This window comes from Protopterus annectens, chromosome 7.part0 (genome assembly GCF_019279795.1).
Source record: "Protopterus annectens isolate FY-2018-M chromosome 7.part0, PAN1.0, whole genome shotgun sequence".
NCBI classification, from domain to species: domain Eukaryota; kingdom Metazoa; phylum Chordata; order Ceratodontiformes; family Protopteridae; genus Protopterus; species Protopterus annectens.
The window spans coordinates 429,925,073-429,950,789 of NC_056739.1; the positions used below are offsets into that span (position 1 = coordinate 429,925,073).

The window sequence follows — 25,717 nt, forward strand, 5'->3', positions numbered from 1 at the left end:
CAAGTAGTATGCACAAAAGAGGACTAAAATTGAATATGAAAAAAGGTGCAGTATTGTTCCATTTGGTAAGGAACCGTGTTCCTCACCGTGCAGTAATTCCATTTCTTTTGATCACCATGTAGCAGCAGTAGACAGAAAATCCTTCTATTTAGTACAACTACCTAATGGTGTATCATCTTGGTCAAGAGACATACTTGTTCCTTACGCACCCTTAATTAGACCAGTTACTGGGTACAACACCCTCTTTGGGATGCACATTTCCAGACATACTAAACAACTAGAAATACCCCATAGGTTCCTAAGTTTATTGTTGGCTGATTGTCCCCAAGCTACCAGGAAAGTCTTAATACACTATCTTATTATTCTTTCTTCCTCCCTCGTGTGGTGATATACACTTTGCATTCCATGTTATTAGGGACCTCATCAGAACAAGGGACTTAAATCTCTGCAATCTTGCTGGAGAGACAGATTTATTACCTAGTGTCCACCCCATCTCTGGAGCAATGTGCATGTCAGAGTGGCACCCTTCAGATTAAACCTGGATGATTGGATGGGTACCCAGAAATTTACCCCGGGGCTGCCTTGTTTTGCCCTTCTTGTGGTGGTGGGGTAGAGCCTGAGAATGGGTACTGGCAATGTGTAAATAAATGGTCTTGTGGCTCAATTGCCTTTTATTTCCTATAATCGTATATAAATAAAAAAGTTCCCTTTTGTTTTATTGTATGTTTAGCTGCCAGTAATACCAGGTCACCCATGAAAGGGGTTACCGAATCTAACTACGCTTTCTGATTAATATATACAAGCACACACAATTTCATAATCACCTGACTATACACCATGGAGATTGCCCTTCTTGTGTGAGACTTTTCACCAATATCGCCCAAGAAGGGTTTAAAATGACTCATAACTCCTGTCATATTTTTTTCCAAGCTCAAAGCAGAAGTCGTCTAAAATCAATGAACCATAATAATGTGTACAGATGAGTGTGTGAACACACGGAATTGGAGTGAAAAAAAACATACAGATGATCAGGACAGAACAGTGTAAAAAAATATTCTTCCTTAATTTACACCGCCCTACCTTACATCAGTAGACAAGTTACACTTAGCTACAGCTTGGATAATAGTATTGTATCCAATCACTGCCAACACTTTGACTGTTAAACCAATCGGTAAATGTCTGTAGGCGTGTGTCATTCGTAGTTCTAGTAGGCGGTCGCAATACGGCCAAACAGGACTGATGGGGTAACTACCCATTAGAATAAAGCAGTGCGGCCCCTTGAGGTAATTGACGTTACCCTGTACCAGTAAATTCATCAGTTCTGTGGAAAGGCAATAACGTGATGATGCTGACGTTAGTGAACGGATTGGCGGCGGTATAAGAACGGGTTCGCCAACCCCTTTCGTTCTTTGTGAGCGATGTCTGCAGAGTACGATCGAAGGTAATGCAAATTTATAAAAGGTTGGGCCCTATAGTAGTGCTGTTAAAGACGGCAAGGAAGTGTAGGGCCGTATAAAGTAACACTGGTGGATCAGTAAAATGTCAAGTTAGTTTTAAAATGGGGGTGGAAGGGCTCAACGTTGTTGAAAAAAGATGTGATGTAAAAATACAATTTATTTGTTGAAAGTTAATGAGCTGGTTGTCGCAGAGTGGGGGTATGGCTTTCGGTTTAAAATAGCAGTTGGAGTGGCGCTAGATAACTTGTGCGCTGTTTTTTTTTTGCTTGTAATGCATACGGTAAATGTGTACTAACTGGCTAGGTAGTGGATGCAGTTGCCGTTTTCTTTACCGTGGGGTGGTGACCCCGTGGCTTACCACCATTTTGTCCACGTGGGGGTTGGCACGAAGAAAATGTTTTATTTTACATGTAAAGTTATTGCTGGGTTAGTAAAGGTAAATATTCTTGAGATTAAATTTGATATTTATTTTAATTATGGTTTGAGAGTTGTATCTTCACGCGTTTTTTGTTAATTCGTAACTGTTCTGGCAACGATGTTGGTGCCAGGAAGTGTTGGGTGGGGTATGGAGTTCACTTCTGGCTGCGTCAGGATGATGCTCAATTACGTACAAACGTGTGTGGGGGGATGGGAGCAGCTGTTAATATTATATCCGGTATGTTGCCCTTCGTATTTTGGGTGTAGCTTGTTCTGTATCGAGAACTGTTCAGTTATTTGTATTCTGTAGACGGTTGTGAGCTACCGTACCCCCTTCGGGTTGTCTTCAGTATAGCTTTGCTTGGGCTCCTAGTCTTTTTGGGGCAGCAGTCTTTGCTCTTCAGTGGCGCTTGTGTAGCGTTAAGTTTTGAAGGTACACTTCTGATCTCGTTGCTAGGTACCTCTATTTGAATGGCAGGATGGTAATCTTTGTTGGAACAAAAGTGTACTATCTTGAATCAGTTCTTAGTTTGTTTACTAAGAGGACGAAGGTCCCCTTTTAGCTGGGTGGGGGCGGTGGCTTCACGGAAATTTTATATTCTTTCAAATGTAGGTGGTTTAACCAGCGTAAGCGGTTTGTTTCTCATAGTAATAAACAGAACATGTAACTGCAGCATCCCTCACTTCCCGAGTTGTGCGTCAGTAGTTCTACAAACTACACAAATGCCTTTTCAACAGTGTTATAAGCCATGTGTAGAACTGAGTCTCTGTAAAATGTCATGGAGTTCAGTGCCCTACCCCGATTAACAAAAATAAAGTTTGCATTCAGCTTCCTTACCCAAGCCCATCTGAACATTCTGCGCAGTAGACTGTGGCTCTGAAATATTGAGCCCAAAAATACCTGAGATTTCATTTGCTATGCCACTTTCGTCCCAACGGCTGTTGGCCTTTATGGCTTGCATCAGATTGACTACTGCAAATACCATGCCGGTGATCCTCTGGTGCTTGGCTTCTAAGTCTGCATTTATTGCTCCGTTAATTTGCAGTATGTATCAATGTTACTTGGCAGCTCATTTTCTTAAGTTTTATATTCTTTCTTGAAGTTCTTTATCTGGGTCCTTTTTGAAAATGAGTAGTGTAACCCAGTCAGACTTTCCATACAAACGTAAATGTCTACAAAATGTAAGTCCTTGTCTTTAGGGTACTAATGTATATGAAATTTATTTGATCTTGGGTTTGGTACAAAAGCATTAGTTATATAATGTGTGGTATTATCTGAGCAAGTAGACTTGTCCATACAGGCTTAAATATTTAGTAGGTGAAGTAGACTGTTTTGAGCTGCAAAGAAATGAGACTGGTTAATTGACTATGTGAAAGGTGAGGGGGGAAACCAGAGTGCGGGGCGAGAACCCATGCTGATGGGGGGGGGGGTGATTTAAGTCAAATGAGTTATCCCAAAAATGATGTGCATGTTGGTGGTGGTTGTATCACATGATATCTGGGAACTTGCTGGTCACAGACCCAATGTCTACTGTTATGAAAGTGCTTAATCCACACTGCTGCACAATATTGGTTGGACAGTATTTTCATTTAAGGCCTGGAATGTGAGTGATGAGTACAACGGACTCACTTAAACTAGTGCTTTCTGAAAAAAATCCATGAGATTGAAATCTAAACCACTTTATCCCTCCCGCAGCCTCTCGTGTATGGTTAGTGGAAGGGGAAATGCGTGAAAGAAATGACGCAATTGTTGCTGTGGGATTTAGTATTTCCTTAGTCTTTCTAACCACTGCTGTAAGCAAATGGGGGAAATCTAAGTACCTGTGGTAGTGGTTACAAGGGTGGGACATAATTTCTTCCTGACAAAATGACACAAGATTTAAATTGCATGGTCAGAATATTTCATTCATCTGGAAATGTTTTTTCTTTCCTCTGGTTATGTTAAAGGGGCAATTTGAAGTCATAACATTTCTGAAGGGCTAATTTTCAGAGGTTAAAATGCACAGGTGAAACTAATGAATGACAGCTGTTGAGTACAACTACAATTTGAGATGGAATTTGACTAAAATCACTAATTTTTTTTATAAGCAGCTCTCCTCAACCCCAGTAGCCAAAGCTTGGGCATGTTCAGGAAGCCAGTGAATGCAAAAGACCTGACTTGAAACTATGTCTGGGACTACATGAATTTGTGTGCGAGAATGTCCTGCATCCCATATGAAGATATATAAAACGTAATAATGGGGGCATTGAGCACAATGTCTACCAGGTTGGACACCAATACTGGATACCAGGTTGGTACCAGTATGGCTGGTACCAAAGTTGGGATTTCCTTCTGTGCCACAACTTTGGAAGGGTGTAGTAATGGTTCTGCTTTTATGTAACAGTAGTAGTGCAAACATGGATTTTTCATTTTACTGCTGTCTGGGGGGGGGGGTTCTGGGGAGGTACTGTGGCGGTTTGCCATATGGAAGATTATGGTTTCTCGTAGCTTTCAAATTTAAGATTAAATGTCAAGCCTCCTACACTTGTGCAGGTCATCTTTGTACACAGTGCTGAATTGTAACTGAAGTTGTGCAGTACCTGTTAATTCCAGCAAGCTTTTTACTCGTCTTTCAATTTAGAACTAAAGACAATGGGCCCGAAGGAATGGAGCCTGATGGTGTCATTGAGGTAAGTGCTTAACTGCCAGCCTTTATTACATTTTAGTTGAGTGATTTTTTTATGTAGTGTATCTAGTGCGCTTCATTTATCTTAGTTTGTCTGGTGGAGTGTCCCTTGCCTAGTTCTATAAGCTTTTCATAGCTAATAAGTTCATATTCTGGAATGCCAAACTTCTTTCTGGGAATGTTAACTGTTGCTTTCACATTTGCAGAGTAATTGGAATGAGGTTGTGGATAGCTTTGATGACATGAATCTTACTGAGGCCCTTCTTAGAGGAATATATGCTTACGGTTTTGAGAAACCATCTGCTATTCAGCAGCGCGCAATTATCCCTTGCATCAAGGGTAAGTATAACATACTTTGCATTCCTGTGGTCCCATTGAGTTAAAGTATTTATTTGGTGTTTCTTGCTGACTGGGCATAGGTAACTGGTTTCCCTGAAAATTTTCAGGGGAATAAAAATTGTTGCATTAATTTAGTTGTGTTGGGCGTAGCTTGTTTGAGCTGTGGTAATGCTTCTTGTATATGAATTCCTATGTCTCATTTTGGGGAAGGTGGTGTACTGATTTAATGTTGCTTTTCTTTCCCTTTGCAGGCTATGATGTGATTGCACAGGCCCAGTCTGGAACTGGGAAGACTGCAACCTTTGCCATCTCCATACTTCAGCAAATTGAGCTGGATATGAAGGCTACTCAGGCCCTAGTGCTTGCTCCCACCAGAGAGTTGGCTCAGCAGGTATATAACTTTATTCTGTAGTACTTTCCCAGTTGGGTGGTTTCTTTTGAGGCCACACATGGCATCTATTTTGACACTTGATGCCTTGGTATCACTATCAAATTTGTTCTCATTACCCACTTGTTTAGAAGTGGCACAGCAACAGTGTGAGGTTGAATTGAAAGTATTCCTGGAGATTAGATTTTTAAATTGCAGCTTAACACTAGTTTTTCCAGCCAACATGGCTCTCTTGGCTCTAGTTTTTTGTAAACTTGTAACGAAGTGAAAGAGGTCTGCAGGAACTGGTTACTGTGAAGCAGATTAGTATTTGCAAAAATGTACTGGTGCAGAACTACATCTTGGTTTTATTTAACAGCTTTAAGTGTTCCCTGTCACTGGGCAAGGAGTCATCTTGGTGTGATGCCTTCTTATATCTGACAGGGAAATAGAAAACTTCCATGTTCATCCCAGCACATTTTGATAGATGGTGTTGGTTCATGCAGTGGGGACACCTTTCTTTTTTTTTTTTTTAGTATAGGTGTGCAGTTAGTAGTACCAGTCATCACAAGACTTAATGGAGTGTTTAAAGCTTACTGAAAGTAGTTTTTCTGTGATGCTAGAGGGCTGGTAAGTGTTTATAAACTTTAATGGTAATGACCCTGTGCATTTGTGGTCAGGTTTCAGTTTCTTAATGCTCTCATCTTGTAAAGTGGGCTTTTGTGCAGTTTTTTTCAGTGGACGTTTTTAATAACCTGGTGTTGCTGTTTACTGTATGCTGAGCAACTGGGCAGTTCTGAGACTTTGAGGGGAGTGCTAGGTGTTTGAGGGCCATTTGGGCCCTGTTTGCACACTTACTACATAGTAACCAGAATGCAACAGTCACTTAGGCAGTAATTCAAAAACTTCAGCTGTAAAGTAAAAGGTAATGAGTAAGATGTGTAGAATTGTGTATCAATGGATCACTTTTGCTTGGGGGCGAACTACAATGTGTTATCACCTCTGTGAAAGCCTTACTGTACAGAAAGTTCTGTATAATGCAGGGACTTGGTGCAGACACTTGGAATTTTAATAACTACAGTTTAGAACAGGTTTCTATTTATGCCCTCATCTTGTAAAGTTTAGGGATGTGTTTACAGTATCTTGTAAAGTTTAGGGATGTGTTTACAGTAGCTCAAGGGCTAGACTCCTTTTTAGCACTGAACGTTTAAACCTTGTACATAGGATTTCTTAAATGCCTGCAGTAGCCATTATAGCACTTGGAAAAACAGCAGTGTTCACTGTCCTGTAAACCAGTTGTAGTTGAGCTACCGTCACTGAACAATTTAAGGCTGTAATTATGTGCGTTCACAATGTTGCGGTTTTGAATTGGTGCTGTTTTTATATTGAGTACAGAGTCTTGCGTTATTGGGTTTGTGTCCCAACTGTCAGGTTTGAAAGTTGGCATTTCAATTTTAATCAACACACTCTTAGGCGTAGGAACGATTTTGCCTTCAGTTATTTTGGAAAGATTTAATTACAATGTCTGATTCTTGTCCGGCTGCTGCAGTGTGAGGCGTAAGGATAAAGACAGGCCTCAGAGGTCCAAAGTGGATGACTTTATTCAACCAGAGCCGTTTGGCTGTAGTCAGTGAGGCGCTTTCGCAGCCCCTGTCCGACACTTTTGAACCAGTTGCCTGTACCACCTCCTGTGAGGAGCCGATGGGGCCCTCAGACTTTTCAGGGATTGGACCTCTGGATATTGCTCCCTCAGATGGGTCCAGAGCCACTGTGCAGGCACTGGCTTCTGAGGGAGTTTTTAGGCCTACACAGCTTCATGATCAGGGGTTCTCATCCCCCTCCTGACAATAGACTTGGGCTAGAGCCAGATTGATTTCTCAGATAGTTTCAATTTCTGCTGCTGAGCAGGATTATTCCTTCCCTCCTTAGGAGGATTCTGATGCTGCTGAATTCCTTCAGCCTCTCCTGATTCATTTGGGGAAACCTTGCATGACTGAGCATTTTCACTGGGAAAGGCAGGAATACTCTGAATCTAAGAAAAGGCTTGGGGATCTTCTGCTTCCACAGCATAGACCATGGCTGTTCCCCCTGTATTGGACATTGTGGATGTTTTTACAGAGGCATCTTTCCTGATTCTTTTCCTCCTGCTCCTGTCAAACCGGAAAGGTATTGTAGGGTTCCAGATTCCCACAAATATCTTAAGAATCCTTCGGCTAATCCAGAAACCCTTTTGCCGGGCCCTAAGGGTGTTAAAGCTGCCTCTGTTAAGAATCCTTTTCCCTCTGACCGAGAGTCTAGAGCCTTTGAAAGATGGGGCAAAAGTTTTATACTTCTACATTGTATTTTAGAGCTTTGAATTGTCAATTTCATATGTTAAAATATCAGCAATACCTTTTGTTGGTTAAAGCAAAAGATGTCTGCTGTTTCTGGTGCAGACAAGGAATTACAGGATTTATTGCATGCACTGTGGTTTTGATTCTTTGGAGGCTTTTTGCAGGGCGGCAGCAACTGGCAGTTATTAGAAGGCATGCTTGATTAAAGGAGCGAAGTTTGCCTGAGCAGGTTAAAGCAAAGCTTTTAGATGCCCCTTTGCAACACAATGTTTTGTTGGGGCCAAAGCTGACGAAGTATTGAAAATGGAAGACAAAGCCAAATCTATGCAGACGGTTAAAGATTTTCTACAGGTACAACCCCCTAGATTTAGCAGGAATTGGCCAGCTAAACCTCTGTTCTTTCTGAGCTCTGACAGATCTCAAGAGGGGCAGATACAGGCATTCCAGAGTTAGGGGTCAGGCACAGCCCCCTTTCAGAAATAAGCAGTGGAGTGTCACAACCTTGCAGGAAACAAGTCATTATGACTCCCTTACTAGCTCCAGGCCCCCCCCCCCCCCCCGGATGCACCTTTGGGAGGAAATCTTTTCACAATTGGAGCCGCATAACCCAAGACAAATGGGGTCTGGACATAGTTTCAAGGGGTTATAGGTTTCATTTCCATACCTTGCCAAAATTAAACTGATGGCCAGATCTGCCAAAGCATCAATGGGCAGAGGCACAATAGCAAGTTCGGTCCCTCAATGATATGAGGGCCATAGGTTTGGTACCAGATTCAGAAATGGGGCAAGGGTTTTATTCAAAACTTTTCCTGGTTCCCAGGAAGGAATACACATTAAGACCAATCCTGGACCTTTCTGTATTGAACACCTTCGTAGAAATTCCAAAATTCAAGATGCTCACTCTGCAGCAGCTGCTGCCTATGCTGAGCAAGAACGCTTGGATGGTGACTTTGGACTTTTACCTGCATATTCCCATATGGCAAGAGTGCAGAAGGTACCGGAGATTCAAGATTCAAAGCGGGCTCCAGTAATGGCGTTTTGCAGACAGAAGAACTCAAATATACCCTTATCTGGACTATTCTCATTCAAGAGGACGACAAGGAGACTTTATTTCAGCATCTAGCATTTGTGCAGCATCTTGTGCTTGGGGTTCAAGGTGAACCTAAAATCAGACCTGGTGCCCATGTAGCAAATTACTTTCCTGGGTGTGCTTCTGAGCTCTGCAACCCAGATGGCTTAAAGTGCAACTGGCTTCTTTCAAAAATCTGGCTTTAATGAGTCTGCTGTCTGCAAGAAAAATTCTGCAGGCTCTGGGTTACATGGCATCCTGCATTCTGTTAATACCATATGCAAGGCTGCATTTGAGGAAGATACAGTGGTACCTCTGTGTATGGTCTCAGCATTGCCAGTCTGGAAACAGTGATCACAATCCTGCCTTTTCTCCGGCAGAATATTCTTTGGGCCGAGGCCCGTCTCCAAAAGAAGGGGAGGCCTTTCTGTCCCATTCCAGCCAATCAAGTCATAACGACAGATGCTTTGGATTATGCATGGGGAGCCCACATGCAAGGGAAACTTCTTCAGGGTTCCTGGAGAGGACCAAATGTCTGCACAAATTTGAAGGAGATGCTAGCTGTACAGTGCCCCGACAGCCTTCAAAAGATCTTATCTTATTCTACTGGGGCAATTACTGATGGACAACACTACCGGGGCAATTACTAATGGACCACACTACAGTGATGTGGTACATCAACAAGCAGCAGGGAGGCTCTCACTCTTACCCCTTGTGCAGATTGGCCATGGCTCTCTGGAACACAGCACTAGCCAACAAGGTGGACTTGGAAGCTCAATTCCTGCCAGGAAAGGACAACACTGGCAGACAGTCTAAGCCGAAATCTTTCGGATCCACACAAATGGATGTTCGGATTTTCAGGATAACGGAGGTGTGGGGGTGCCTGGACAAATCTTTGTCTCCCAAAACCATCAACTTCAAACATTCTGCACAAGTACCTACCACAAGCTAGAGTGGAAAGTGGATGCCCTTTCCAGTTGGAAGCACCTCAGTATATGCTTTTCCTCCTTTGCCTCTTCTACCTCGGGTACTTCTGAAACTCAAACAGGAAAGACCGCAAATGATTTTACTGGCTCCCAACTGGCCTTGGCAATTCTGGTATTCCACCCTGATGAACCTGGCTTTGGGGTCCACCCTGGATTTTGCCACAACTTCCACATCTGTCTCAACGAGATGTGCCAGATCCTGCACAGCCATGTTAAAACTCTGAATCTAGCAGCCTGGCGGATCCAGGGTTTTTAAGCAGTTCTACCCTTACCAAACGGGTACTGGACATATGGCCCAACACCAGGAAATCTTATGCAGGTAAATGGGAAAAGATTTTGCTCCTGGACTCGGGCCCAGGGTTTTGATTCTGCAGTTCCAAACATTCCTCTGATTTTACAATACCTAACAGATGTTACATAAGGGCCTGTCTCTTTCATCTATCAAAATTCATGCTTCTGCTATTTCTGCACATTACAATACAGATCCACTGATCTTTTCTCTCATCCGTTACTTAAGCAATGTACGAGAGGGGCAAGGCCTCCTTTAAGAGCAGCAGTTCCCACTTGGGATCTCAACTTTGTGGAAAAGTTAACTTGGTCTCCTTTTGTACCTGCAACTTCCACAGATTTAGTTTTTTGTCATGGGAAAAACTGCTTTTCTTTTAGCAATTACCTCTGCCAGAATTTTGGAATTGCAAGCTCATGGCTGTGGAACCCTTTATTTTTCATCAGGACATGTCCCTGAGGACTAATCCCACCTTTATGCCTAAGGTGGTTTCGAAAGTAGCCTTGAATCAGACTATTCATTTGCCTACCTTTTATCCTGATCAAAGTGAAGAAAGTATTTTGCATTCTTTAGATATCATTGTTTTTACCTGGAAAAGACCAAGATTTTCAGGAAATCGGACCAATTGTTTGTGGCTTATGCTTCTACCTCACAGGGGAGAGCAGTCACTAAGCAGACTATTTCTAAGTGGATTGCCCACTGCATCAAGTTACTCGTGGTAAACCTGTTCCTGTTATGTCAGACATTCTACCAGAACTACTGCCACTTCGGCAGCTTTTTCTCAGTGGGTCTCCTACCAAGGAGATCTTAGAAGCTGCAACTTGAGAGTTCTGTGCATACTTTTTCTAAGCACTATCTCCCTCTATTCTAAATCTAGGGCAGGCTTTGCCTCTGCAGTCCTGCAGGGTTTTGTGGCCACCCCTTCTGTTCCTTCTCCATCCACTCTTTCTTACCTTTGGGATTCAACCCTACAGTAATGACAATGAACCACGAAGAACATAGTACAGTTGTGTAGTATGTTCACTGTTAGTCCGGGTTACCCTCCTGTCCCCTCTTTTGTTTGAGTGCTATTTGTCTCCTTGACATTCTTTTTTCTGAGGCATATTTCCTGGTTATTTGGGAATGTTCTGGTTTGCTGGGCACCTGACATCTTGGGCAAGAAACTGGGGAAAATGGCATCTGCTGATCTCTACCCCTGGCACACGTCAGGACAGGACTGACTTCAGCTGATGTCTGACCCAACTTTGGGACTAGCCGGGGGCTGCTGCTAGCAGGAAGAACTCTACAGTAATGACTAACATACTGCACACAGATTCCTGTCTGATCTCATCTGTCAACCTGTCCACCATTGTAAATAACAGGGCTCAGAGCCGATCCTTTATGTAATTCCACCTTGTATGCATCCATCACTCCCACTGCAGATCTGACTAGTCACTACCGACTATTCTCTGCCCAGGTTAATTAGTTATGGTTTTAATTTCAGTTTTTGTATAGTCTCCATTCACCGAGTTTATCCTTAAATGTCAAATTGGGCAAGCTTAAAGGGAGTGTCTGTAGCATGCATTTTGATTAGTCTTTCTGCTTTTCCTGGTTAGGGATCGCCACAGTGGATCATCTGTCCGCTCATGATTGGCAGTGGAGTTTGTCTAGTTGCCAGCCCAGCACCCAGCCTTCCACAGCACACTCACCTAGGGCCAATTTAGTGTCCAATCCACCTACTGCATGTCTTTGGGATGTGGGAGGAAACGCACGCAAGGGCACCTCTGCCAAGAATCTAACCAGAGAACCTCTTGCTGTGAGGTGGAAACTCTAACCTCTGCACCACCGTGGCCACCCAGCATGCATTTTGATTAGTGCATAGATTAAATTTTTTCCTTGCAGGACAACTTGCACTTAGTTTGCTATATAGGGTTATGAGTTCATAGGAAACTTCAGTTTTGATTCCTGGTAATGCAGGGTTTCACTTTTGCAGTCTGCACTGCCACTTAACATGCTTATGCTGTTGTGCCCCAGTGCAAGTACCAAATGTCTGGCTTCTTTCAACAGGTACCTTAATTTGCTTACAATTCTGGGTGGGTGCAGAACCTTGTATGCAGTTGGCACCACAGTTAGCCGTATGGTGGATTCCTGACTGCAGTGTTGGTGCCTGGAGGCAGTGCATTAGATAAGTGTGGGTATGGCTGGCTCCTTCCATTCTTGGCAGCTGTAGTTTCTACTGTGCTCTTAGAGGTCATGTAATGTCTAATGTTCATTTTGGCTTGGGAGGGTGTATTCCAGTAGTGGGTATGGGGTGTATTCCAGTAGTGGGTATGCTGTAGAAATGTGTGGCATCCCTGCTGTACCACAGCGTACTAGCAAGAGGACAACATGCTGTTCATTTTGAATCTGATTCACACTGAACAGCTGTTGGCCTATTTAATAGTACAGTGTGTAATGGGGGGCATGGTTCTGATTGAATTTCAGTTCTGAAGTATTTACTGCCGTAAACTTGTTTAAGTTTCACATTTTACTGCAGTGCTGTTTGAACTGTGCAACTTAACCTTTTCTCTTAGATTCAGAAAGTAGTTCTGGCATTGGGAGATTATATGGGAGCCTCTTGCCATGCCTGCATTGGTGGCACTAATGTCCGGAATGAAGTACAGAAACTGCAAGCAGAAGCACCTCACATTGTTGTGGGCACTCCAGGACGGGTGTTTGATATGTTGAACAGAAGATATCTTTGTAAGTATACTTTAAGCTTTACGTGCAGGAGGTGATGGGTTTTGTGTACTGTCATATGATGATGCCCATGCGTGTCAGCTGATCTCCATTTCTGTTCCAGTTCTCTCTAGCTTCCTGACGTTCTGTTAGCTGGCTTTATGACACTGGAAGCTTTATGGAAACATGATCATACATATGGCTTCCTGAAGACAGTTGCATGGTAGTTTTGACTAGCATAGTGAAGATTTGTGAATTTCTGTTCATACTGTTCATACAGTAGCAAATGTACTGCTTGCCCTGTTGGAACTTGGCTGCATAATGTGCCGAGGCATCCATAAAACAAAGGATGGTGAAGGCCATGAGAGGTGGTGAAAGCTGTTTTGAAATGTTTGAGCACTTGTGAAACCTAGTGAAAGTTGAAATGAGTCTAGGTGCATGTGATTTTTTTAATCCACTTTGACTTGGTGTGGGCACCTTTCATAGCCTGAGTTGTCTAGCACCTGTCACTTTGTAGGGACACTTTTAGTGTCTAGCCAATTTAGTCCCACAGTGACGCCACCTGTTTTGAAATTTTACCAGTAGTGGGATAATGAGCTAGTGCATATTAAAGATGAGCTTTGTAAGCACCAACCTTTGAAACTAACTTGGTATGTTTCAGCTCCGAGCTACATTAAGATGTTCGTTCTGGATGAGGCAGATGAGATGCTGAGCCGTGGTTTCAAGGACCAAATTTATGAAATATTCCAGAAGCTAAATACCAGCATCCAGGTTGGAATTTTTGTTAATACAGCTTTGTCAAATTACCGTCTTGGTAAGCAGTGTTTGGACAGCATTGTGTAGATTTGTAACCAATAGCCATAGTCACTTTTAAATCGTGCTGTGGTAGATTTTTACATTAAGCAACTAATGACCTCTTTTGAAGCAAGTGAAATTTAGTGCTGCTTGGTTCTGGCTTTGGTTGCAGCAGCTTTTATGAATTTGATATCCTGAAGCAAGGAAGATTGCTTAATTTGGTATTGGGTTTACCGCCTTTCAATTGTAAAGTGCAGATTGTCTTAAGATTTTTCATTACTCTGATTCAAACCATTAATGATGCACCTCCAATCAGCAACATAACGTGTGGTGGTATTGTGGGCTGTAATAGCACATATGGCTTCCTGTCACTTGGGAGACTAGCCTTAATTTTGAAGTCCCTTATTGTGGGGAGTCACTTCATTGTGTAAAGAGTTTGCTATTTTGTAATGTCTGCTTTCACTTCCCTTAATTGCAGCATTTGTTTTTTTTTTTTATTTTGAATTCCATTTTTATAAATTTTGAAGTAGCATGGTTAGTTAACTGCAACACATTTTAAATGTGGCTGTACTTTTGTTCACTTGCATTTGTTCTTGCCACTTGAGGATACGAGATTAGTCTTGACAATTGTCAGCAATTGCTCTGCAGCAATAGCTGTACTGACCTCGTACTGTGAGCCATGTGATTCTTGCATTTGCACAAAGTACTGTGAATGCTAATTGTGTTCAGCTTTAATTCCTTTCTAGTTGATTTTGGCATATACTAACAGGACTTGCAGTGTTGTGTGAAGGATAAGGTTCATGTGGTTATTTGCTTTCAGGTGGTTTTACTATCTGCCACTATGCCTGCTGATGTGCTGGAGGTGACCAAAAAGTTCATGCGAGATCCTATCCGCATCCTGGTTAAGAAGGAAGAGCTGACGCTGGAAGGTATTAGGCAGTTTTACATCAATGTGGAGCGTGAGGTATGTGGAAGAGTAATTTGGACTGTTCAAGCCTGTAGCTGTGTATCTGTATTGTCTTGCTGGGGGAGGCTGCTTACCAAGTTTGTTTTTGCTGCTCTTTAGAAAATCGCTTGCCTGAGTTTATGGTGACATTACAGCTTAGATGCTGCATTGTGAATTCCTTTGTAGTCTGGCCAAGGGAGGTGTGGACCACACTTCCTCTGGAGAACCACCTTGCCAGCACCTATTAACTCTAGTTATAGTGGAGACATGCAGGCCAGGAACCCCTTGTATGATGGCATGGTGGTTTGTCTTGCAAAAAAAGAGTGAGTGGGGATGTTTACTAGAGATATTTGGGTTGGGTGGGTGTGCTGGTATAAATGTTTACACTTTTAGCTCTTCAGCCTTACCTGTGAGCTTTTAGGTGTTTTTGAAAAATCACAATGTGAACCTTGCTAGTAAAATCTGGACCTGTAGCAGTTGGTAGAAGTTTATACATTTCAGTAATCTGATATCTGTTGTAATGTGACATCCCTTGAATTGAAGGCTTGCTCTTGAATCCACTCAAGCAACAGACGTGGGTCAGGATGGGATGCTACCAGTGGTGACAGGCATTGTATTGGGGGCCACACTAAAGATAATGTATAACTACCTGCAGTAACTGCAGTGCAGCCATATTGGTATCTTCCTTCCGGTCTTCTGATTGGAGAAAGTACTTGGACTTCTACTGCCTTAATTGTAACCCAAGATGCATATGTACCCACGTCATCCAGCCTTGTATAATGTGACACTGTAAAATGTCATACTTTGAGCACTCTAACCAAGTGGCTGTCTCAAATTGTCACAGGTTAAAGGGAAATTAGTAAAGGTGCTTAACCATTTCTTCTGTTAAGCAGATATTGTAATTGAGGGAGAAATGGGTATGGCTATTTATAGTGGTGCCACTGGCCTACAGAAGTCTACATTCTCAGGGACAGTTTCTGTATCTGCTTCCATCCTGACTGTCTCAATGGACAGTCCTGTTTTCCTGTATTGCTAATGTGTATCTTAACAAATGACCGGAGGGAGCTGCCAAAAGATTCTGTACATGAGATGTGCGTCCTTGACCCTTGTAGGACAGGCACCCCGTAGAGGATTTTACTGTGATTTCTCTTCCAGCTTACGGTACTGAGATGGCATTTAGCTGCCAACATATCTTTTATTACTTTTCTTCCTTTGATTTTTAGTGGCCAGTTCTGCAGCATTTTAAACAATTGAATGGCAGTTTCTCACTCTTGTCACTCTTGATGCCCAGCTGACTTGGCTTGTGTTGAACTCGTAAGTAGTTGCCTAACACTGTAAAACAAAACTATTAACACCAACTTCCATGTAGAAAAAGCAACAGTAATGCTTTCAGTGTGGCATTTGCTTGTTAAAGGGTAGGAAAAGCACTTTGTTCCAAAGGCTAGTCCCTGTCTGTTAAGGCTTGCATGCCTTTGATAGAATGTAGGCCTTTGGTAGAGAAGTGGGCTGTATTCCACAGCAAGCTGCGGTAAAAGTTGCAGTGTGCTACTTGTATTTCAGCCAACAACCATTTTTCCCCCTTCCTGTTTCCTTGACTAATTTAATTTTTTTTGCTCTAGGAATGGAAGCTTGATACACTTTGTGATCTGTACGAGACCCTGACCATCACACAAGCAGTCATATTTATCAACACTAGAAGAAAAGTGGACTGGTTAACAGAAAAGATGCATGCCAGAGATTTCACTGTTTCTGCATTGGTAAGTATGAGCATGCAGATTTAAGCAGTCTAAATTACCTACTGACATGTTAAAGCTAGTAATGAACCTGAATTTCAGACCCCCATATAAGGAAGGGATGGCACTTGTTACTCTGTACTGGTACTGTTTGAACTTCTAAATGTAGTCTAAGCTGATTATTTAATGCTATTTCTTACTATAGCATGGAGATATGGATCAGAAAGAAAGGGATGTTATCATGAGAGAGTTCAGATCTGGTTCCAGTCGTGTGCTTATCACTACAGATTTGCTGGTGAGTTATTGTGTATTTTTCTGAAGCACATTTATGGGATATGGCTTTGTACATGGGTGTAAGTTGTCACTGGAGAGGTTGTTGGAAGCTTTTTTTTTTCTGGTACTGATTATTTGCCTTTTGTGCGTAGAAACTGATTCATAGTTCATCTCTTATGCTTGAAGTTTGACCAGTATTGCTTTGGCACATGTTTGATATGGGCTGTATGGCAGTGTAGCGCTTGTGCTCTCCAAAGCATATACCCTCTTGTCTAGGCTTTGTGCCTTCACAGTATTGAAGGGCTTTGGTAAATGGATAAGGCTGCACTCCACAGGGGGCAGTGTGACAAGTTGCTGTCCTTTACTTAATTGCAGCTAACAGGCAAACCCTGTTCTAACCTGAGCGCATGCAAAATTCTTGTATAGAATTCGGTGCATAAAAATCTAACTTGTTAAAAGGCACAAGTCTGATTTGACCTAGTCTTTGTCTGCATGTAAGATGTAAGCAGGGTTTTGTCTTGCACAGTATTTTGAGTAAGTTAACCTTCAAAAGTTTTGGGTTGATGTGAAACTTTATTTTGCAGGCACGAGGAATTGATGTACAGCAAGTGTCGCTTGTGATCAACTATGATTTGCCAACCAACAGAGAGAACTACATTCACAGGTTTGTTTGAGAGGATTCATTGCAGGCTTGTCAGGATGTGTACATTGTTATACTGTCTAAGTGCCTTTGGGTGGTGCTGCATGGAGATGCTTGCTGAACTTGGTTCTAGGAGTCTTACTATTGCAGAGTAATGGAGATGCTTGCTGAACTTGGTTCTAGGAGTCTTACTATTGCAGAGTAAAACTTCATAAGTCTATTGATCCAAAGCATGCAACCTCTCTGCATGGGCTTTGTGCCTTTTGCAGAATGAAGGACTTTGGTAGATTAATTTGACTGCACTCCACAGGGAGCAGTGTAATGTCACCGTTCCTTACTTAATTGAAGCCAACAAGTGAAATGCATCTTTATGGCTTCAGTGCCTAATAGTACCTTTAATGTAGGTTAAGGCATGTTGTAGGTGGTTCCTCTTTTTACGTAGTAAAACTTCAGCCAATTTCTTGTTGGATGAAAATACAAAAGGAAACAATTGTATTTTCAAAAACTAGCCACTTCAGAATTTTAGTTTGCCTTCTGTGTGGAGTCTAAAGACATGCAGATAGGTGTGAGAATGGTGAGTTGGGCTGGCAACTTGGCACTAAAATTCACTGCCAGATTTTATTTCCACTGTGGTGACCTGTAACCGGGAAAAGCCGAAAGACTACAAATGCCTTCTACCAGCACCTGCAGGACTGCATGGATAAGGCAATCCCAAGCAAAACAAAGACTCTTTGTACCAAAGGCAAGCGTCCAGTCTGGTGGACCCCAGCCATAAACTCTACAACAAAAGGAGGAAGCTACTACAAGATAGAGCAAAATCCTTAAAAGGTAAGACACCTTTGATCACCAAGTAAAAAACTAAGAGCTCTCATAAAATCATCCAAAGCAAATTTTGAGAGAAAAATAGCTAAAGACTCAAAAGACAATCATAAGGCCTTCTTTAGCTATGTTAGAAACCTGGGAGGAAACTCCCAGATATGCTCAGAACTAGTTCAAAATGATGTGAAGATTACTGATCCTACAGACATTGCCAACATACTGGCTGACGGGTTCAGTGCAAACTTCTCCCCCCCCCCCCCCAAAAGGAGAGATCTATACCAAACGATTGCAGCCCCCCAAACATCTCTAACGCCCAAGTGAGAACTGCTCTCTCCAAAGCAAAAAACACAGCATCCATGGGACCTGATGGTGTCCCCGGCTGTGTGCTCCACGAACTCAACGAATTAAACCCACAGCTAGGACAGCTGTTAATCAGTCTCACCTCTGGATACGTACCCAGGGAGTGGCGCACTGCGACTGTGGTCCCACTTCACAAAGGCGGTGCCTCCACCGACCCTGGAAATTACCGGCCCATTAGCTTGACAAGCCTTATCTGCAAAGCCATGGAGAGGATCATAATGGACCTCATAAATAAAAGACATAGGGAATTTGCAGACTTTTGGATCCAACCCAGTTTGGCTTTGTCAAAGGCAGATCATGCCTTTTAAACTTGGTTGACTTTTTCGAAACAGTCACCAAAGCCATTGATGAGGGAAAGGCAGTCCATACAGCCTACCTCGATCTGGCGAAGGCCTTCGATACAATACCCCACTCGGGTATCATTGGAAAAACTCATCAGCTTAAATGTTAACCCATACATCACAAGATGGGTTGCAAACTGGCTGAGTGACAGAACCCACAGGGTCAGAGTTGCTGGCGCCATGTCTGACTCTAAGCCTGTCACAAGTGGTGTCCCACAGGGCTCAGTCCTGGGCCCACTTGTTTGGCATCTACTTTTCTGAAGTACAAGCAAACACAGGAGGGTTATGGCTGACGTTTGCAGATGACTGCAAACTGGGCGCCGTAGTCGAAAACGCATCTGACACAGATATCCTTCAGAAGGGTCTCACAAACGGATAACTGGTGCCAGAGCCATGGCCTAAAGTTAAATGCCAAAAAATGCATAGTCATACCCTTCGGGAAAAACAAGGTTACCCCTAGCTACCATATAGGTGGCAATCCACTGAGCAGAGCACTGAAGTTATCGGGGACCTGGGGACCCAGGTTGACAGCCTGTCATTCGACACCCATGTAGCTAAAGTAGTTAGGAAGACCTCCTACATTGCCCACCTTATCATGAAGGGATTCACATCTAGATCAAAAGGTCATAGTCTCCCTATACTCATCACTCATCAGACCAATGATTGAGTACAATGCCCCATTCGGAATGTATCTGACCCGACACTTGCAGCAGCTGGAGAGGCCACAAGTTCCTCACCAAAAGGATAAAGGGTCTCAAAAATCTGTCCTATGCTGCCCGACTGAAAGAACTCCAGCTCTATTCAGTCGCTTACCGCTTGCTCAGAGGTGACCTTTGCCTGACATACAAGGCCATGTCAAACCCAGATTTGATGAATATGCTAGATCCGTCAGAGCCACAAGGGCGGGAGACTTAAACCTAGACACGGCTATTAATAGGACGTGCTGGAGGGATAGATTCATCACCCAAAGACTACCTATGCTGTGGAACAATCCCGGTATATGTGAGGCAGAGCACCTCACTGGCCTTGTTCAAGAGAAATCTTGACCAATGGATGGGAGATCGCAGATATACCCCAGGGATTACCTCAGTGTCACTGCTCGACAGAGGCACAGCAAAATAATGGGTATAGTTCCCCATACTAAAGGGGTGGCGTAAGCCACAAAACTATGGGCTAGGCTTGTAAATGCCCTCTGGCAGATAGCCTAGTATGAACCTATGAACCTACTTGTTAATAGCATTCTTTAAGTGAACAATGCACCACAATCAGTTAAAATGGTGAACGTGAATCATGTGGGAACAATTTTGAACTTCAACTTAAAAGAAAAACCACCTACAGTTTAACTCAACTCTTGGGTTATTCCAGTGCTGTGTAGGTACTTGAAAACCTGCTTGTACTGAAACTTTTCCTCCCTTATGGGAAAGGAAAAGGTTTAAGAATCACTTTGATATGTCAAGCCCCATTCATTGAGCTGTTTTGCAGAAAACAGCTCTGTATAATGTAGAATAATTCAGATTAAAAAGTGCAGGAAAATTGATTTCTTTTTAGTTCTAAGGTGGGGGATTTCCTAAGTATGCAACTGACTTTATTAGGGAAAATGTATGCTGTATTTTCCCTTGGCCGCGATAAACAGCCCTTTAGTACAAAGCTTACAAATGCATCCTTTCTGGACAGATTTCATTTTGCGCTTCTAAAACTGTGCTTTAAATGCTTTCACATTTTGCTCATAGCTGTTTTGTATTGCACTCAGTTGGTGCGCTTTTTTTTTTTTTTTTTTTTTGGGTAACTCAGCTGATTGCAAGCTAGTCTTCAAATATATCTCCTGTACCCCCCCTTTAGTTCATATTCCCCTGCTCTCATTCTTGTAAACTGCTCCAGCTCTGTCCACGTCCTAGTCTTTGCATAGACTGGGGTGACTTCAAACAGTAACTTGGTGAATTAAATCTGTTTGTGTATATAAAGCAGTATTGCACTGACCATTATTTCCAGTGTAAATTATTTTTGTACTCCTCCCACTTGACTATCTACATTCTGATGGTGGATACTGAAACTTGAGTTTATTCCTTTTGCTTCATTTTTATGATTCTCTGATCCTGAAAGGTGGTGGTTGTTGCTGCAAAGTTTTTGTTTGCCCTAATGGCACAATGCATGTTTATGTATACCCTAAGCAACTGTTTGGCACACCCTTGGCCAGTGCTGGTATTAAACATTTGTAAATTTGAGCCTATTGGCTACATTTTGCACATTTGAAAAGGATATCTAAATGTTTGGCTTCATGCAACCAGATAATGATTACTTGGCTTTCACTGGTTGTCCTTCAGACTTGCATTTTTTTAGGCATCCTCATTGACTATTTCTAGTCTGTCCCAGTTTGCCCTGCCTGTCTTCTCCCTGTACCAGTTTCAGCTGTAGTAATAACTTGGTAGTCTGCAGCATTTAACTGAACTATTAATTTTCATCACTGTCATTTAATTTTTACCTACTTGGAGTTCTGTACTTGGTGCAGTTACATTAGTTATTTTTCTGATTGGCTATACCATTTGTGTTTTGGAAAAGTTGGTCTCATTTCAGAGGAATGCTGAGCTAATGCTAGAAATTGTGCTCTGAATGTTAATGGGGCTGGGAGCTAGTTCTTGGCACACTTCATAGTTTTGTTTCATAAGCCTCTGCCTTGCTGTGTTCGTGTTTAGACTTGAGTTCACCTGGAGAGAGGGCAGCATTGTGTACTCTGATTAGGCTGGGCAATTGGCTTATGTTCCAGGGGTATATGGGTTGGGTTTCACTGTACACACACCACCTACAAAGGATAGGTGTATAGGCTTCTTGGAGTTGCAGTCAAGTCCTAGTCTTGGAGCTTTTGATTGTGGTGCTGCTCTGTTCCTTGGTTTGGATGGTAAGCACTCAGTGAATACAAATTGTGATACATTGCAAAGTCAATCTTTTTCATTGCAGGGGCTGATGTGCATATGATCTCTTCTGTGTGTTTAAGGTGGAGACTTTTCTTTTGCTTTCCCCAGCTCGCAAGTAGTGTTTAATGCACCTTAAGGATCTAGTCATTAGCTGTCTTAAAGCTTCGCAATTTAACCAGAAGCTAGATGCAGTGTTACTCTGCTTTAAATTCCTTCCTTCGGTCTAATTTAGATGTGTACAGTGAGTAAGGCTGAAGTACTTGGAAGGGGGCAGACTTGTTTCAGAGAAGCTTGCTGATCTAGTGAACATTTTGTAGGTCTAGAATCTGGTTTCTACCTGGGGAGCATGATGGCTTGGGGGATTTTGCATCTGTGTAAGCAAATGCATAAGACTGGGCTATAGCTTTGGATGCTGTACCCAATTAATGGCACTTTGCCCCAGTTTTCTTTTGGATTGCATAAATCATTGCATTTACTAATGTCAACTTTTATGTTTACAGAATTGGCAGAGGTGGCAGATTTGGCAGAAAAGGGGTTGCCATCAACATGGTTACAGAGGATGACAAAAGGACTCTTCGTGATATAGAGACATTCTACAATACCACCATTGAGGAGATGCCTATGAATGTAGCGGACCTCATATAAGATCCCACTTGCATGGGAGACTGCAAGTGGTCAGTTGAGCAAAATGTTCTGCAGTAGCTGTCTGAAACCTTGAACTTCTGAGGCTGAAAAGTTGCTTGCCCAGTTCATATACACAACTTACTGGGCAGAAAGTATTGGAACCATCTCAGACCTGCCTTGGGAGACCTTTGGTGTTAACTGCACACTGATTTTTGTGCTGCAGATGAACATTGGAAATTACCTGTTTACAGAGCAGGTATCAAAATAAAAAAAAAATTGAAAATGTTAAAAATACAATTTTGTATTTAATATTTTTTATGGTGGTTAAAGTACTAGGCAGAGTATTGACCTCCAGTGTGAACTCGTTAAGAGTTTACTGTGTGGACTTGTGGGGATGAGTGAGCCCAGAAAGGATGGCTTGGTCAGATTATTTAAAATGTTAAATGTACTTTTAGGGCCCACTATATAAAGCTTACAAAACTTAGCATGGAAGTAAACCAGGCAGTTTTGACATTTTTTGACTGTTTTAAATGAGTGCAGTGTTAGGCCAGAGTTTTAGTCTGCATGTTGCTTTCAAATGCTGTTTTCTGCAAAGCTTGTTTGCGCAAGTGCACGTGCCAGAATTGGCAAGCTGTGTCCTGATGCCTTGCGTGTGTTCAAGCTGAATGGGGGTGTCCATGGACTACCTCAATTTGAAAAGAATATGCCCATAATTATAACAAGTTTCTTGAAATTGGTGGCTTTACTGCTGCTGATAGGGTTTCTTCCCTTTTCAGAATATGGATTATCTATGCATCCTGCAGAAGGTTAAAATCATTGCATTTGAACTATTGGAAAGGTGTAAAATGAAGAGGTTTCCCACCTTGGTATCAAACATTGGGAGGAAGGCCATAACCTCCTCGTTGTGACTCTTTGTGGACCAAATGTGCTTTGAGGGGGTGGGGGGTTTGTCAGAAATGCAGTCGTGTATGTTCTAGATTTGGGGCACAACTGTGAATGAGAATGGTACCCTCAGTGCCAATAATTGTAAAAATTTACTTGTATAGTATTTATTTGAAGGAATTGAATAAAGTTTTTGTAACACTAAATGGCTTCCTTTTAAAGGTTGGATTACCCCATGATTCGGAGTGTAAGGTGGGGATTCTTATCCACAGTGTGCTTCTGCAGTACAAGGTTTTACATTGTAGCAGTGGCATGCTGCCTTATTCATACTTGGTGTACAAGTTGCATCTTTTGTATGCCTTTTTTCAGGTGGGGGCTGTGGCAAAACAGTTGTGATCCAGTGAGCTTTCATTAACTTGTTTACAGAAATGGCATCTTTGGAACTTTTTTCTTTTTAAGCTGGACAAGTGACAACACTCTGGTTATTCCAAAGCATCACTAGACAGTCTGCATTGGCTTTTATAGTTTTGTTTTGTAAATGTTTTTATGGACAAGTTGCAAATGGGTCAGCTTCAGTGTAATTTGCTTGTTAAAGCAGAGTTTGGTGAAATTTACACTCAAGTCTTGCATTGACATTGTGTGCTGCATCCAAAAAGCAGCGTCAGTCTGCTTGCTTATACAATTATATTTTCTCAGGAGGAAAAGTGGGTGTCCAGTTGCCCAAAGGAACTAGTGACTATGCTCTTGAATGCAAGAATATTTTTTGAGGAAGTTTAATTTTTGCTCAAGTCTTTTTGCCATGTGCTGAAAAGCAAGCTAGTTCAGTTGAAGCATTTGGGAGAACCATACTGATGTTTCATCTGACTCATGTAACTTGTGCTTTAGCCTGTTCTGAGGCAAACCATAATTTAACAGGTTTAACTTTTCTTACTGTGCTGTTTACTGGGCTTATTTGACATTGAAGTATTTTAACAGATGCACTGACTAGATAGGCCATCAAGGCCTGCACTAAGTGCACCCTGCTCTCCTTTTGAGGTAAAGCTCTACTAGCCATATAGTAGGTTCATGTGTACTGTGGTGTGTTTTTTTTCATTTGGGAACTGTACGTCAGCTTAGTCCTTGACCCTGAGACTTCCATGAAGCCAGTAGCATTTGAAGCCAGTAGCATTTCTGATACTTGCCCAGGGAGAACAGTACAAGTTTTGTAGTAGCAGCTTGGGACTTCCTGTACAAGTGATTAATGGCCCACACAACCTAGACTACCTTCAGACTTAAAGCCCACCTCAGGTTGTTGCCAGTTGTAACACGACTGCTTGTGGGCAGTACCTGACCCGGGGGGGGGGTCTGAATGTAGTACAGGTGGAAGCAAAGCACAAGTGCTACACTTAAGGTTTGACTTCAGTGTTGGCTGTAGGTGGTCGCCAACACCGTGTTTTTTTTTTTAAGAAGGGTTGAAGTCTTTATATTGTACAGTCTGTTAAACATACTGTATGAATGAGGGTTGTGGGATTTAAAGTGCAGTTGTGGATGGACTTCATTTTAACTCCTTCACTCCAATGGAGCTCTGGAAGTTTTTGCACCAACTCCCAATGGGCAGAGCCCAAGCCTTTTGACAGTCAAGACTTGTCCTTGCATTTCAGTTTCATGTCCCCTGAAACCATAAATTGTTAACTTCAGCACAAACTATTTTTATAGTAGTGGTTTTTCAGTTTTGTCAAACATGGTAACTATTACATTTATACTAGGTTTACAGTATCTCGACTGCTGTTTACACAGCATTTTATTTATCTCCGCTTTCCTATGAGGCTAAAATTGTTACTTGGTTGTGATATTTTAGAACATGTGAATTAAAACTGTTGTATAGATCTGTTTATGTGCACTAAAGTCCAAATAATGCAGCTGGGTTTACTATTGTCAGCTTAAGATGAAATCTTTTAAAACCTAGCATGGTTTTGGAATTTATGCAGATATGAACAATATCTGATGCCTAGAGGCATCAGTAGGAGTTGACTGCAGATCTGCTGGAGGAGTCACTTGTATGTAATGACTTGAGCAGTGTACTGACTCTAGTGGTCATGTAGAGTGCCTTAACTAACTCGGTGACGTGTCTAGGTGCATTTCCAGTTGACTCCTACTGACACCTGTAGGCATCAGATTTTTTACATCAATTTCAAAACCGTGCTATGCAAAAGTTTTAAAATTCATCTTGAAGCTTACCCTATGGCAAACTCAACTGTGTTAATTGACCACTGTCCAGTGCAGGAAAAAGATGTTAACTGTTTTTGATTCAAAGTTTTCTAAATGTATCTCGGCAACCGACTGAACTCCTTAGCTTCATATGAATGCTCTCTGCTAGATGAATAAAATGCTACTGACTTGAGTGGTTTCTGAAATGTTGTAAAATTGTGCATAAAAATGTAGTCCTTACTTGGTTTACTGAATTCACAAAGACCTAGAACCTAAATGCTACCACTGTAAAAATAGTTTGTGCTTTTCTATTTATACTTTTTTCCATAACCCTTAATGGTTCCAGAAATGAGGACATAATTGATTGTCAATGGGCTTGGGCTCTGTCCATTGGAAGTTGGTGCTAACTTCCTGAGCTACATTGAAAAGTGAGTTGGTGTCTTTACTGCTACATTTGTTGAGGGGTTCAGTGTCTGCCCCTTGTTTCTAGGTTCATAGGTGTACTAGGCTAATGGCCCTGGAGCCTTTACAAGCCTGGCCCATAGGATTACCCTGGCATGCCACCCAACCTTGCTTCCCAATGCCTCAAGT

At 42.2% G+C, this 25,717-nt stretch overlaps 1 protein-coding gene and 1 non-coding gene across 2 annotated transcripts; both read left to right on the plus strand.

Moving 5' to 3' along the window:
* The first annotated feature begins 1,349 nt into the window (after window positions 1–1,349).
* EIF4A1 (eukaryotic translation initiation factor 4A1) lies at window positions 1,350–23,145 on the plus strand. Its single transcript, XM_044077010.1, has 11 exons — window positions 1,350–1,441; window positions 4,496–4,544; window positions 4,747–4,879; window positions 5,131–5,270; window positions 12,473–12,641; window positions 13,279–13,388; window positions 14,233–14,376; window positions 15,978–16,115; window positions 16,297–16,386; window positions 16,949–17,028; window positions 21,934–23,145. Exons 1-11 carry the CDS (start codon window positions 1,419–1,421, stop codon window positions 22,076–22,078), a joined length of 1,221 nt encoding a protein of 406 aa, XP_043932945.1. The 5' UTR covers window positions 1,350–1,418; the 3' UTR covers window positions 22,079–23,145.
* LOC122807366 lies at window positions 12,691–12,832 on the plus strand. Its single transcript, XR_006365671.1, has one exon. It is a non-coding gene; the product is annotated as a small nucleolar RNA SNORD10 (small nucleolar RNA).
* Window positions 23,146–25,717: the final 2,572 nt, after the last annotated feature.